This window comes from Sapajus apella, unplaced genomic scaffold (assembly GCF_009761245.1).
Source record: "Sapajus apella isolate SASKATOON/1434 unplaced genomic scaffold, GSC_monkey_1.0 scaffold41, whole genome shotgun sequence".
In the NCBI taxonomy this organism is placed as follows: Eukaryota; Metazoa; Chordata; class Mammalia; order Primates; family Cebidae; genus Sapajus; species Sapajus apella.
Genome location: NW_022436981.1, coordinates 11,388,000 through 11,404,783, shown reverse-complemented (window position 1 = coordinate 11,404,783; position 16,784 = coordinate 11,388,000). Strand labels below are relative to the sequence as shown.

The 16,784-nt window shown below is 38.6% G+C and overlaps 1 protein-coding gene across 2 annotated transcripts in view; it reads right to left on the bottom strand.

The window, feature by feature from the left end:
* LRRC1 (leucine rich repeat containing 1) overlaps positions 1–16,784 on the bottom strand; it is a 135,385-nt gene that overhangs the window by 44,538 nt on the left and 74,063 nt on the right. For both annotated transcript variants that reach the window (XM_032299715.1, XM_032299713.1), the window contains exon 3: positions 760–838. In XM_032299715.1, coding sequence (XP_032155606.1) covers positions 760–838 — 79 coding nt within the window. The remainder of the gene's footprint in view (positions 1–759; positions 839–16,784) is intronic.

Here is a 16,784-nt window from a genome sequence, read left to right as displayed (position 1 = left end):
TCTGCATTACCATGTGGGCACAATTCAGTTACAATGGCAACAAAAAATGCCTGGAAGCCCATGATCAATGGACTCATGACTAAGCCAGAAGCCATAAGGAACAGCTCACAGCAATGCCACTCAGCCATGCCTGGGCAACAGACTGTGTCATACCAAGAAGGGTAAAGCTGGAAAAGCTGGAATTAGTAAAACGGACACAGTGGCTTTATTTGCAGGGAAAAAAGCAAAGAAATCCCCACAGCTATTGCTAAGGAAATAATGAGGTTGATAGGGTTTTTTTTTTTTAATGGCGTAATAGAGGACCGGTGAGACAGTAAAAGATAGTAAACATGTTTCATGACTAGAGAACAACAAAAAAAGTAACTGTAATATAATTTCTCCTTGGATAACTTTGGTGTAAGCTCTCTGGTAGTTTAGAACCCTGTCTTATACCACAAGACAGAACAGATCAATAGGGGATTTATAAACTACTACAATTCTTCACATTGCTTCAGAAATGCAGTCCTCATCCTGTTTTGTACACTTCACTGTGCTACCCCTCTCCCTACAACATCCTTTAAGGTTTCTATCAATAGAAAAGCATGCCTGTCATCGTACAGGGCTATTTATAAAGAAGTATCTGTGAAAGTCAACCATCCTTGATAAAGACAGTGATCCATTTAGGTACCTCCAAGACAGTTAACCTGACTGTGTTGTTTGCTTGGCTCTCAAAAAAGACATCTTTACTACTATAGATAGAAAAGTAAGCAGAAAGCTTACCTCATCAGTGGGTTTCCACTGAAGTCAGCGATCTGCAGTGCTTTACAGAATGAAATGCTTTCTGGAATTTCAGGAATATCTGTAGGAGTAGAGAAAATGTCTATCATTTGCCACCATTATGAACAGTTTTCATCATTTCAAGATGGATCACACTCACAAGAGAATATCTGGAAATTCCTACCTCCATTCAAACATGACCTAGATTTATAAAGTATTTTAATACATTTATATGTGCTTTCCTAAGATATATTCTCAACAGAAGCACATTAAAGAAAAATATTAAAAACATCAAATATTAAAAACAAAATTATAGCTATAGGAGGAGTAAGTTCTAGTGTTCTATTGCAGGTGTCCCCAATCCCTGGGCTACGGACCAGTACCTGTGAGGAACCAGGATGCACAGCAGTAGGTGAGTGGTGGGCGAGTGAACGAAGCTTCATCTGTATTTATAGCCTTTCCCCAACACTTGCATTACTGCCTGAGCTCCACCTCCTGTCAGATCAGTGGCTGTATTAGATTCTCATAACAGCACAAGCCCTATTGTGAACTGCCCATGCAAGGGATCTAGGTTGTGTGCTCCTTATGAGAATCTAATGCCTGATGATCTGTTTCTCATCACTCCCAGATGGGACTGTCTGGTTTCAGGAAAACAAACTCAGGGCTCCCACTGAATCTACCTTATGGTGAGCTGTATAATTATTTCATTATATTTTACAATGCAATAATAATAGAAATAAAGTGAGCTATAAACATAATGAGCTTGATTTGTCCCAGAACCATCCCCAACATTAGTCAATGGAAAAACTGCTCATATGGTTTGGCTGTGTCCCCACCCAAATCTCATCTTGAATTCCCATGTGTTGCGGGAGGGATCCGGTGGGAGGTAACCGAATCATGGGGGCAGGTATTTCCCATGCTGTTCTCATGATCGTGAGTAAGTCTCACGAGATCTGATGGTTATTACCGGGGGAGTTTTCCTGCACAAGCTCTCTTTGCCTGCCACCATCCACATAAGATGTGACTTGCTCCCCCTTGTCTTCTGCCATGATTGTGAGGCCTCCCAAGCCAGGTGGAACTGTGAGTCAAATTAAACTTCTGTCTTTTGTAAATTGCTCAGTCTCAGATATGTCTTTATTAGCAGTCTGAAAATGGACTAATACAACTTGTCTTCCAGGAAACCGGTCCATGGTGCCAAAAAGGTTGAGAACTGCTATTCTATAGCAATGTAAGATGACTACTGTTAACAATACATATAGTAAGGAGTTTCAAATGGGTGAAAGGAGGATACTACAAGTTCCTAAGACAAAGAAATAATAAATCTTTAGATGAATATGCTAATTACCTTGATCAGATCATAATATATCATATGTATCAAAACACCACTATGTAGGCATAAATATGTACAATTATTTAACAAACCAATTAAATAATAAAATAACAAAAACCACCACGACTGCCATCAAGTTCCACCATTCTATCACAAGCACTGATGGCATTCTGTTATAATTACCCTTAGACTTTTTTTCCTTATGTTTTCATGTGCTGGTATCAGTAACAGGTGTTCTAAAGTGGCGTACTTTTAAATTATTATTTTTTTTCTGATTGCAAACATAAGTATTTGGAAAATATACAAAGAAGAAAATAAATACCACCAACACTCTCATCACCTTGAGGTAATCTTTTATTGTGGTTTTTTAACAACTTGTCACACACACACACACACACACACACGTGCACATACGCACACAAAGAATATGTATACAGATATTTCACAATACCAAGTTAATGATTATTTTCTTCACTTTATAAGCTTTTTTCTCCTGTCATTATTTTTCCAAGTAGCTTGCCATTCTTAATGGCAGAAAGGCACATTATATGATATTTCCATACTTCATTTAATCAATTCCCCCATTGTTAGGCATTTAGGTTGTGCCAAAGTTCCTGACTTTAGTATTGTAAGATGAGCTACAGTTAACAATAATATATTAAGTTTCAAACGGGTGAAAGGAGGATATTGAAAGTTCCTAACACAAAGAAATGACAAATGCTTTAGAAGAATATGCTAATTACCTTGATCTGTTCACAATACATTATATGTATCAAAACATCACTATATACCCACAAATATGTACATTTATGTGCATTCCTGATTATTTCCTTAGGCTAAGTTCCCATAAGTAGAATTACTGTGTCAAAGGCATTAACATCTCTACAGTGCTTGAAAAATATTGTTAAATTGCTTTTGCGAGGAGCAAGTTATGTCAACTTACACTTTGATCAGCCCTATACAAGATGCCCTATTCAACATCTTTCCTCCTCTTTTCTTTCTTTTACATTTAAAAAAAAATGCCAATTGTATTGGTAAAATAGTATTTTATTTCACATTCTTTTTATTACTAATGCTACATTTTATTTCACATTCTTTTTATTACTAATGCAGTTGAATATTTCTCCTCATATTTACTGGCCTTTAAATACTGTGATTTTTAAATGACCAAAATTGTTATTTTAAATTCCTCTCTTGATACAAAACTTGAGGTTATAGCTTTTAGGCGTTTAAAAGGCCTTTAGTTTGCAGCATTTAACTTAAAATATTCATTTATTTTGGACAGTTTAACATTGAGAAGGGCTAAAATAGAAAGATTTCTCCTGGTCCCTGCTGTTTCTTCCACCAGTCTGACTAATGCAGTCTGAGCCAAAATATACTTAATATTTCTAAATTGTGGGTGGTGGGGAAAGGGGAGAATTAAAGGAAAAAATGGGCACCTTGCTCCAACAACCTCACAGTAATCAGATGCTACATGAAAACTTTTAGTTCAAACTTAAAAGCGTAAAACATTTGGATCTATGCCAACGTTTTCCTCACACTATTTTCTGTCTTGCATGGTCAAATGGGTAGTGAAAAACAAACACTATGGTCTTAGTTTATATAAATATAATCACTTATTTATGAAAGTAATAGCACAAATATACTAGCTTATTTATGAAAGTAGGACCATAGTGTTTGTTTTCCACTAATATATATACATAGCTTGTCCATAGTTGAATCTGGAATAGATTTTTTTAAACTCACAAACATTTGTGGGCTGAGTACAAATTCAGTTGTAGCACTTTTATATACATTATCTTATTTAATCCCCTCACAATAAATTATTTTATCTTTCATTATACAAAATGGACACGAAGCCTCAGAGACATGAAGTGACTCACCCATCACTATAGGTCTATGTCACTGAGTGCTGGCCCTCCCATGCTCAAGTCATAGCATTGCCATGCTTAAGAATAAACAAACAAATTCATTACAGGATTAGCATCACTGTTCAGGCAAGCGAGGCAGCGACATGCCATTGGCTTGCCTTGGTCTGAAAAGTGCTGATCATACTCCAGATAGTCTCTCTTCTTGTCACTACTTCAGGTCCTGAGGAGCAGTCTATAAGGCTCTAAAGAGGTGCCTCATTATCTCAGCACAATAAAGGCCACATATGACAAACTCACAGTGAACATCATAGAATGGAGAGAAGCTGAAAGCTTTTTTTCTAAGATCTAGACAAGACAAGAATATCTGCTCTCACCGCTTTTATTCATCGTAGTATTGAAAGTCCTGCCCAGAGATATTAGGCAAGAGAAAGGAATAAAGGGCATCCAAACTGGAAAAGCAGAAGTTAGATTGTCCTTGTTTGCAGATGACATAATTTTACATATAAAAAAACCAGACTCCATAAAAAACCTGTGAGAACTGGTAAATAAATTCAATAAAGTTGCAGGATACAAAATCAACATACAAAAATCAGTAGCATTTTAATATACCAATTGCGAACTATCTAAAATAGAAATTTTTAAAAATTAATCCCATTTATAATAGCTACAAAAAATAAAATACCTAAGAATAAATTTAACCAAATAGGCAAAAAATCTCTACAATGAAAACTATAAAACACTGATGAAAAAAACTGAAGAGGGCACAAATAAATGGAAAGATACACTGTGTTTATGTGTTAGAAGAATTAACGTTACGGCCAGGCATGTAATCCCAGCACTTTGGGAGGCTGAGGCAGGAGATCAATTGAGGTCAGGAGTTTAAGAGCAGCTTGGCCAACATGGTGAAACTCCATCTCTACTAAATATATGAAAATTAAGCTAGGCGTGTTGCTGCATGCCTGTAATCCCAGCTACTCTGGAGGCCAAGGAAAGAGAATTGCTTGAACCTGGGAGGTTGAGGTTGCAGTGATCCAAGAATGTGCCACTGCATTCAGGCTTGAGTGACAGAGCAAGACTCTGTCACCAACAAAAAAAAAAAAAAGAAAAAAATTGTTAAAAGTATCTATACTATCCAAAGCATCTATAGATTTAATGCAATAGCTATCAAAATACCATTGATATTCTTCACAGAAATAGAAAAAAAAAATCCTTTAATTCTTTTTTTTTTCCTTTTTTTTTTAGATGGAGTCTTGCTCTGTCACCAGGCTTGAGTGCAGTGCCACAATCTTGGCTCACTGCAACCTCCACCTTCTAGGTTCAAGTGATTCTGCTGCCTCAGCCTCCTGAGTAGCTGAGACTAAAGGCATGTACCACCATGCCCAGCTAATTTTTATATTTTTAGTAGAGACAGGGTTTCACCATGTTGGCTAGGATGGTCTCAATCTCTTAACCTTGTGATCTGCCCTCCTTGGCCTCCCAAACTGCTGGGATTAGAGGTGTGAGCCATACTGCGCCCAGCCCAATGCTCTAATTCTTACAGAAACACAAAAGACCCCAAAGAGCCAAAGTAATGATAAGCAAAAAGAACAAAGCTGGAAGTAACCTACTACTCAACTTCAAAAGGATGCAGAGAAAAGGAAATTCTTATGCACTGTTGATAATAATGTAAATTACTATACTACAAAGCAATAGTAACCAAAACAGTATGGTACTAGCATAGAAACTGACACATAGACCAGTGGAACAGAATAGAGAACCCAGAAATAAATCAACTCACTACAAATTGGATTCACTGTATACTGCTTAGTTGATGGTTGAACCAAAATCTCACAAATCACCACCAAAGAACTACTCATGTAACCAAATACCACCTGTTCCTCCAAAATCTATGGAAATACAAATTATTTTTTAAAAAGAAAAATAAACCCACTCATTTACGACCAACTGATTTTCAACAAAGGTGCCAAAATCACACATTGGGTGTGCTGGAAAAACTAGATATCTACATGCAGAAGAATGAAACAAGGTCCCTATCTCTCACCATATACAAAAATTGACGCAAAATGGGTTAAAGACTTAAATGTAAGACCTGAAACTATGCAACTACCAAAGGAAAACAGGGGACATGCTTCATGGCATTGGTCTGGGCCAGGATTTCTTTGGACAAGACCTCAAAAGCACAGGCAACAAAAGCAAAAGGCAGGTTAGGTGCAGTGGCTCACACATTGTAATCTCAGCACTTTGGGAGTCCAAGTCCAGCAGATCACCTGAGTTCAGGAGTTTGAGATCAGCCTGGCTAACATGGTGCAACCCTGTCTCTACTAAACACACAAAAATTAGCTGGGAATTTTGGCACGTGTCTGTAATCCTGGCTACTCAGGAGGTTGAGGGAGGAGAACCACTTGAACCCAGGAGGCAGAGGTTGCAGTGAGCCGAGATCACACCACTGTATTCCAGCCTGGGCAACAAGAGCAAAACTCCATCTCAAAAAACAACAACAACAACAACAACAACAACAAAAAAAAAAGACAAATGGGATTTTATCAAACTAAAAAGCTTCTTCACAGCAAAGGAAAGACTCAACAGAACAAAGAGGCAACCTACAGAATGACAGAAAATATGTGCAAACTACGTATCTGACAAGGGATTGTTAATATCTAGAATACAGAAAAAACTCATTAGCAAAAAAGAAAAATCCAATTTTTAAAAATGGGCAAAAGATCTGATCTGAATGACATTTCTCAAAAGAAGATATACAAATGGCTAACAAGTATATGAAAAAAATGCCCAGTATTACCAATCACAAGGGAAATGCAAATCAAAACCACAATGAGATATCATCTCACTCCAGTTATTATAGCTATTATCAAAAAGCCAAAAAAATAACAAATACTGACAAGGATGCAGAGAAAAGGGAATTCTTATACACTGTTGATGGGAATGTAAGTCAGTACAGCCAATATGAAAAAACTATGGCAGTTTTCAAAATGGAACTACCATATGATTCGGTAATCCCACTATCGGATATATGGCTAAAGGATATGAAATCAGCATATCAAAGATTTATCTGCACTCTCATCACAGCATTATTCACAAGAGTCACGATATGGAATCAACCTAAGTGTCCCTCAACAGATGAATGGATAAAGAAAATGTGGTATATTTCACACAATGAACTACTATTCAGACATTAAAAAAAAGAATGAAACCATGTCATTTGAGACAACATAGATGAGCCTGGAGGACAACATGTTAAGTGAAATAAGTCAGGCTCAGAAAGACAAGTATCACATAATCTCACTCAGATGTATAATCTAAAAAAGTTGATCACATAGAAGTAGCAAGTTGAATAGTGATTAAGAGAGCCTAGGAAGTGTAGTGGGGTGGAGGCATCAGAAAATGGTTAATGGGTACAAAGTTACAGTTAGATAAGAGGAATAAGTTATTGTGTTCCATTCCACAGTATGCATGGCAACTAGAATGAACAATAATATATTAAATTCAAAATAACTAAAAGAGAAGATTTTGAACAATCTTATCATAAAGAAATTATCAATGTTGAGGTCACAGATATGCTAACTACCCTGATTTGATCACTACACATTGTATAAATGTATCAAAACACCACACCTGCACTTCATAAATATGTACAATTATTATGTGTCCATTAAAGATAAAGCTAAAAAAGATACCTCCCAATAAATTATAACACTGAGAGAGAAAAATTTGAAAAGAGGTGTCTCACAAGTACTGAGGAAGAAGATGAAGCCATACATTAAAATATAAATTTTACAGTGGCTAACTACTACATCAATGAAAAAAAAATCAAAGAAGCAGAGGGTAAAGACAAAAGGTATGGCTAGTAGGCAGAAGCCTTTAATATTACTCAGAATATCAGATGCATCTCTGAGACCTGAAAAGATGGGCCAACCAAGAAATCACATGAATAGTGGCTGTTAAGAAATTCCAGTGGAGCCGGTCTGGAATTCAAGGATCAGAGGATAACAAAAACAACTGCCACAGAACACAGCTGGACTAAGTCCAGACACAGCTGACCTAGGGGTCTGCTTTATAGGAAGGTGAATTCGCCCTCCAGGCTAAATTGCTTATATGCATAAAGTAGCAGATAGTAAACGGAACGCAAGTCTCCTGACTCCCAACACCTCTTCTTTCCAACACATGCATGTTTCTGACTTGACCCTTTGAATATATTTGCCTGTAAAATAAAAACTTCAGACAAGAAAGGCAATAGTGTTGTTTAAAAAGTCTTGATTGGTTTGCTTCAAGCAAGATGCTTACCCTGAAATACTCAGCTAACATGTCAAATCCCCAGGGACACTTTCCTTGAAATCCAAGAGTAGACTGGGCTCTCCAGCTCTCAAGTATCTTGGGCTTCACGTTTGTAAGATCTGTTACAGTTTTAATTAACTAATTGTTTGACGATGGTAAATCTCTCTTACTAAACTCTAAGGTCCCTGGGAAGAAAGACCATGTTGACCTTGCCAGTTGCAGTTTCTCCAGAGCCCACACAGTATTAAGCAGATTGTAAGCAGTTCATAGATTCTGAAGGAATGCATGAGAAACTATATGCAACAAAGACTGTATAAGAACACTGTTCTTTCATGTGGTGCATACTATTTCTATTTTACCACTAAGAAAACTGCTTAGTGCCAGATCTCTTACAAGAGATACTATACAGCTTGCGGGTTATTCGCAGTTGAAATCACTTTTAACTGATACCCAAATGTTCTGCTGAGGACAAATGTGAGGCTTAAGACTAAGTATCTGAAGAAAAAAAAAGTCTTCTCAATGAGGTCTTGCCTGACCACAATACCCCATTAAAAATTGTAATTTGAATTTTTTCCCCAGGCTCCACCATTCCCCTCTTTGACATTCACATCCAATTTCCAAATCCTTTTGATAGTCTCTAATTATCTTTCCTATCCATCTTTTTCTGTCCACTATTATTATCAAGCTAGTTCAGGCCCCGATCATCCAGATGATGACGACAGCCTTTTAAATGGTCTCTCTCTGTACTCAACATAACCTCCATCAAATCTGAACAGCCATAAGAGCAATATCTGCACCAGTTTTCTGCACTTACTAGGTTGGTGCCCCTGGGTAAACTACTTAACCTATGGGTGCCTCAACTTCCTTATCTGTTAAATAGATAATCGACAAGTATTTTTAAACAATGCTAGTATATCATAATGTAAGTGCTGCAGAAGTTGAGAAGGAAAGAAACTAGGCAAAGAAGGACCCTGTTATGCTCTGAATCCAATAAGAGCAAAGGAGAAGCACAGGTATGAAAGTGACATTTGATGCACAGTGAGGAGAGGGTGATCCCTAGGGAAAGAAGGTACAGTGTGCCTGCAACAGCAGGATATCAGAATGAGAGCATCTGGAGAGAAGGCTGGAAAGATCTCTTGAAAGCAGATTACCATATGCCAGCTTGATCTATTTACAATTAATCTAATAGACAAAGAGTTCCCTCTCCTGTAAAAAAAGATGATACATCTCCAACTTAAAGGGGCGTAAAATAAATGGCACACTAGAACACTGGGGGAGGGGATCAACAGAGATGACCACTGTTTTCCATCCAAGGCCAAATAATTTGAAGAGTAGTATAATATTGGCTGGGCACAGTGGCTCACGCCTGTAATCACTGCACTTTAGGAGGCCAAGGCGGGTGGATCACTTGAGGTCAGGAGTTTGAAAACTCCTGGTCAACATGAGGAAACCATGTCTCTACTAAAAATACAAAAACTAGCTGGGCATTGTGGAGCATGCCTGTGATTCCAGCTACTCCTCAGGAAGCTGAGGCAGGAGATTCGCTTGAATCTGGGAGGCGGATGTTGCAGTAAGCTAAGTTTGGGCTACTGCACTCCAGCCTAAGGGACAAAGTGAGACTCTGTCTCACAAAACAAACAAACAAACAAACAAATAAATAAATAAATAAGTAGCATTCCTAATAGAAATAACATTTAGAGAATTTTTGCTAGTTTTAACTATTTGAGAAGCAATAATGATTAAACTTTAAATAAGCATCTATGTATATAGAAGTATTAGAAATACTTATAGTTAGTATACTAATAATACTTGGTACTATTAATGAGATTTTCATCTACTCGTTAAGGAATGTAACCCAAACTACTACATGCCAACTCTCAGTTCAAGCTTTTACATACGGTGAAACAAAAAAAAATTTTTTTTTTTTTTAAGACAGGGTCTCATTTTGTTGCCCAGACTAGAATGCAGTGGTGTAATCACAGCTCACTGCAGCCTTGATCTTAAAGGCTCCAGTAATTTTCCTACCTCAGCCCCACAAGTAGCTGGGACTACAGATGCATGCCACCATGACCAGCTAATTTTAAAATGTTTTGTAGAGAGAGGGTCTCATTGTCTTGCCCTGGCTGGTCTCAAACTCCTGGGCTCAAGCAATCTTCCCGCCTAAGCCTCCTAAAGTGTTCGGATTGCAGGCATCAGCCATCACTTCTAGTTAGAAAAAAAAATTAATCATATTTTTCATTAATGCAAATTGGGCTTGTTCTACATACACCAAGAATAAAAGCATAAAATTTGCTTTTTATAAAATGTCTAAGAATGATTGTAAAATTAATCTTTTTCCTACAACTTTCTTAAGCTAACTTTTAATTCTGACCCATTCTAAGCTATCATTATTTTTGAATTAGAATTGCTTTGAATTAGTGAGATTTACAGACATGCTTTAAAAATAAAAATATGAGGCTAGGCACGGTGCCTCACACCTGTAATCCCAGGACTTTGGGAGCCTGTGGCAGGCAGATCACAAGGTCAGGAGATCAAGACCGTCCTGGCTAACACAGTGAAACTCTTTCTCTATTAAAAATACAAAAATTAGCCAGGCGTGGCGGCACACGCCTGCAGTACCAGCTACTTGGAAGACTAAGGAAGGAGAATCGCTTGAACCTGGGAAGTGGAGGTTGCAGTGAGCCAAGATTGCGCCATTGCACTCCAGCCTGGGTGACAGTGTGAGACTCCATCTCAAAAAAAATAAAAACAAAAATAAAAAATAAAATAAAAATAAAAACATGAAATGTGCAGTTTAGCAATATAAACATTATACAGCCTATACACACACACAAAAAAACTCATCATCAGCCTTAAGCTCTGTCTGTGCAAAGTGTCCTTCAACATCACCAGGAGAACAATCCTGGCACCACTGGCCAGAGGGTTTCTGAGACCGCATATAGCTTTCACAACAGATATCATCACTTAAAAAGTGATTTAAAAGAACATTCCCTGCCCTCCTGGCACTTATATTCTTTCCTCAGCAGCCATTTTTGAACATGCCAGGCTGAGATTCTACCCCACTGAATCCTAAAAGTAATGCCTTAGATTACTTTTCTGTAAGAAATTAGGGCATTCTTCCCACATCCCCAGAATCCTTAAGGTATATCACGACGTTTTCTGAAAAGCTATCAGTATTTTAGAGTCCCTCCTGTGATAGAGACAGACTGGATTAACTGACTTCTCAAGTTCCTTCTAGGTGTACGTGAGTTTATAAACTCCTGGTCATTTCCTTTCAGGAAGGACTATGGGCAGACAGCATCTGTTTGGTCTATGACAGCATAATAAATTCTTTTTGAATAAATCAGTTACTCACTGGCATCTCTTCTTGTTCTACACAAATAGTCTCTCTTCACTCCTGGCTTCAAGACCCATCTGGTGCTAGCAAATTATAATACTATGTTCCTTCCACTGGGAATACCATGAAATGCAAGGCAAAACAAAACTTATGTCTTACATATTTTTGTGGCTATTCTCTAAGATCATCAAATATTTGATGGCATTTGTCAGTAGAAAGTTAAATTTAAAAAAACTAAAATGGCTTAAAGAAAGCAAATTATTACCTTCTTCAAATAATGTGTCTTTTTGTAAAATCACAAAGGATAACATTTTAAACCTCAGGACCTATGATATGGAAGGTAAGTTGAAGTTTTACTACTGAAAAGGGGCCAAGCGCTGTTTAAGCAACTATTCACACTTACTGCATCGGCATGACTCTCCCCACAGTAAGATGCTGTGTTCGCCTATTAGTACAAGGGGCTAACAAGGCCAGGGTCCTGGATTTGGTCCAGGCACAGACCAGTTTCTTTCTCCTGGTTCCAGCCTCACTGCAGTCAGAGGGCCCTATATCACCTTGATCATAAAACTGCAGTGGCAGAACTTCACAGAGCCCCTACTTAGTGTGAGGTACAATTCTAAACACTTTGCACAAATGAACTCATTTAAACCTTCATAAAAACGTTAAGGAGATGCCATTCTCTGAATCAGCAAATGGAGGCACCAAATGGGTAAGGGCCTTGCCCAAATTCACACAGCTGGTCAGTGGGATTTGGCCCTGTGCCATCTCAGTCCTGACCCACAGTCTTGACTATAAAGTCATCTTGCCTCTGAAAAGAACAAGTGAGGGTCATGAGACACACCTGTCTCTGAATTTTCAGCAGCTCAGTCTAAGGGAATCAGGGAGGAAGCGTATCATCTGAAATTTTTTCTTTACCTAATTCTTCAGATTAAACTGACCAAACTAAGATTCATTTTCAAGATACATAATTTTAAAAATCAAAGTAACAAAGAAGAAACTTTAAAAATTTGAACCCTATTTAATTCTTTAGTATGATTAATCTTTATCAACTTTGGATCACAACTTAGTATTTCAGTACACAATGTTAAAAGGTTTCACAATTATTTCTTAATGTAGCACTACTGACAAAAAGGCAATAGAGTGTCTTACATTTTCGGTTAAATTTTCCATTAATCCCCCCAAATAATAAGGCCTTCCATGGTGCCCAACAGTCCTTGTTTGAAGCATTTTTCTCAGCAGTGATTATCTACAGAATCTTTTCAATAACTTTCCTACTAGATGTATCCTCCACTAGATCAAGAACCAGACCTATGTTGTTCTCCACTGTGCCCCACCATTGCCACAGTGTGGGGCCATGGTAGGCATTCAATGACATGTACTGACCAATCCGACAGGGTCTGGAATCAAGACCGACTCCACAGCCAGCATCTTCATTTAATACAGGTAAACTTCGACCACTTTGGACTTCTGTTTCCTTGTGAAAGGGATTTGGAATCTCTCTCTCATCCACCTCACAAGTCTACTGAGAGGTAAAATGGGAATATACGTTATAACTTGGCAAAGTACACAAATGTACAGGATTAAAAGAAGGGAGAGGAAGGCAACCTTCCTCAAGTTGCCAGGATGGTTTTTACGTGCGGGTCACTTTTCATACCAACTGGTGAAGCCTGGGGCATATGCCTTGTTGGTCTCCTCTCAACCTGGACTCACTCAAACCAGAGGAAGGAAATATCAAGAATTCTGTCAATACAGAAAGAACTGAGTCTTTAAGTACGTTGCCTGTCATTAGGATCCAATATTAGATCTTTAAAAATATGTAACTACATAAGCAATCAAGAATTTGAAGACAGTACCTCACTGCCACATCACTGATGTTAAAACAAATCAGAGACAAACAAAAAATAATATGGCATAAACAAATGGTACCCTCACAAATAAAACTGCACCACAAACCGCCCCACAAAGAGGGCCAGATGCAGAGGCAGCCCTAACAGGAATCAGCAATTGCATGTAGACATCAAAGACTAACAACCTTCTGCATTGACATTCTTTACATCACCTCAGGATCTGTTCAAGGTAACCAATTTCCCCATTTCAGTCTAATTACATTTGTGTTTTGAGTGTTTAAAGAGAAAATATATAAGATGTTATCTACAGGTAAGCCCACTTGGGTTGTCCTTCTCATGCAAACTATTAACATCTCTATTGAGCACCTTCTATATTTACCAATATTAAAGTGCTATGGATAATGCAAAAGAAAGATTATATAGAACTTGATCTTCTTCCCATACAATACTGTCCTCTACTATGAGAGGAGAGGAATTAATACAGCAGATTAATACTCTTGCTAGCACACTGAATTCTCAAAATGCTAGAGCAACTCCTGCTAAGAAAATGTGCACTATAGCTCATCCCGGCCTATGCTGAGCTGGCACCTGTGCTCCAGGTGGCTGCCATGGTATCAAGAGTGCAAATGCAATCACCTCCTTTCAGTCATATGGACACTTCATATTTTTTAAGCACAATATTTCTATTTCCAATGAAAATTTGGAATTGCTTTCCAACTATCGATTGCTCAAAAAAGCTTTGTTGAAATTATAGTCACCTGATAGCTGGTGTCACTGCCACTTTAGACATAAATGGTAAGTCCTAGGCGCTGGGTGAAACAGCAGGGGACAGGCTCAGCTCAGGAAAAGTGCAAAGGGGAATTACTTCCCACCAAGCCCTCTTTGACTATATTACTCCAAATAAGAAGAGCTGCCATTTTTGAAGGTCTGTTATGTACCAGGTATCGGGACTGCCATTTTGCATGCATTATCTCTAATCTTTGCCACAGATATTGCGAGAGATAGCAGGAGTCCCATTAACAGATGCAGAAGTAGACTTGGAAACATTAAATAAAATGTCCAAGGTCATTCTGCTGACATGTGAAAGGCAGGACTATGAAATTCCAGCCATCTGCCTCGCGGCCGAGGAAGACTGCAAAGTAGCAGTTGAGGGTCTGAAGTCAGATTTGATCGGCTCCAGACACACTGCAGGAGTCAAAAATGCTGGAGGAATGCATACGGAGAGACAAAGTGAGGAGTCAGAAACACATGCCCGAAGTTCCAAGGTGCCATTTGGTACTCATTTTACAGAGATGGGAGTGGATGAGCAGTGTGAGGAGACAGGAAGCTAGTTTGCAGGGAAATGAACCTGCTGTTATGAGGAGGGGAACGAGACATGGGCTTCTTTAGAGACCCAGGAGGCAGAGGGGAAGAAAAGAACTGCATGCAGAGCAGTCCCAGAAGCCAAAAAGCAGAGACCCCCCAGAGGGTGGATCACTGCAGCAACACAACGGGTAAAATAGATGCAGGCCTGGCGTCAGGAATTTGCAGTCACCTTTGAGAGAACAAGGGCAGAGTGGTTTGAGGGGATGCCAAACTATTAATACAAAGATTGAGAAGGCGGCGGATAAAGAGGAGGCAGACAGAGTGAGCGTAAAACAGTAGTTGTCAAATTCTAGTCAGAGACACAGTATTCACGGTTGGCAAAATGAAAGAACTGGAGAGAAAGGTTTTCTGATAATAAAGCTGAATTTATATACTTAAAAGAACTGTTGTTTAATCTGAGATTATACCCTGACTAGTGGGTTGAAATCTCTTTGTCTTTTGCTAAATAATGGCGATAGTTTTTATTATTAAAATAAAGAGTTAGCAATCCTGTGCCAAATCCCATTAAAAAATTATACTGTTCTATTAAATCTCCACCTCTGAGAACATGGGGTAGAGTATGCCTTGAAAAAGCCCAGCAATCAGAAGGAAAAAAGGGCAAACAGCTTGAGGAGAACACCAAGGTCAAGGGAAAGTCCATTCTGATGTGTCTGGGTTTGATTCATCTGAAAAATGTGAGCAGCTTGCAGAAACGTAGACAAATCAAGTCCTTCTTCAGGAGGCAGCAAGGACAGTCATAGAGCTGAAGGGAGGACTTGAACATGAAGACTTCAGAAACCCAGCTATGTGGAGGGATTGAAGAGGAGCCTGGGAGCGGAAGATCTGTAACAGTGTAAGAAACCCCATACATTGAGAGAGCAGGCCTTTGGGATGAGATTCATTCATCCACAGAAGAAGCAAATGGCAAAATTTCATGATCTTAAGAAGGAAATAAGCTGCCACAATAGGAAACCCTTCTTGGCAAAAATGAACACTGCATCTACTTGGCAATGCTATGCGGAGGGAGGAGAGCAGGGAAGGAAGGGCCACATTGGCAGAAAACGTAGGATTCTATTATGTATGTAAACCAGGAATCCAGACCTTGTCAAGGATGGAATTCAAAAGCTACAACAAATAAAACAACTAGCAGTGAACAGAACAAGCATGTAAAAAGAGATGCTGACAGGCTGTAGTAAAATACTGAATGCTACGACTCTGGGTACATTCAGTACATCATATCGCTTCATTTAGAATTATTTACTACTAGGGTAAAACAAAGTCCTTGTGTGCCAAACAGCCTGGCTGATTAAGACAGTTTGAATGCTGTGCTGTGGGCTGCTTGACTCAATCCTGCTTAAAAATATCTGGAATTGTCAAACAAGACTAAATATGAATGCATGAGCCAAGCCTGCATTTGCTACCACAGCTGTTGTTCTGGGTGTGCAGGGGAAAAGAAATGCTAAATGGAGAATTTTTTTCAAATGCATCCCATTTATCATATTATACCAACCACCAAAGACTCACTAAGGAGGCAGTCAGTCTTACAGACAAAGCCATAATTCCAAGCAGCCTTCCCAGGGCACACGCAGGCTGAGTGACATGGGTCTCTCCATAGCACAGGAGGGGAGGCAGGACAGAGAGAGGCCCTTTGTAAAATGTTGTTTTGTACAATTTTTGGCACTTGCAGTGGCAAAAATTTTTCCTAATCAAAGAAGTTTTCACCGAATTCCAGTCACAATTGCCAATATAACCCTTATACCTCAGCTTTTCCTCCCACACAGAGTTGGCTTAAATAAACATGTCTTGGGGTACAAGATGCTGATTCACACATACAAAAAGTAAAGAATGAATTCTATAATATTAAATGCTAGGTTTTGTATGCGATAATATGCAGAAAAAAAATGTGGACAGTTGGGTACTTTTTACTCTTCCTCCAAAGCTATATACATAAACACACACACACACACACACACACACACACACACACACACACACACACACACACACAC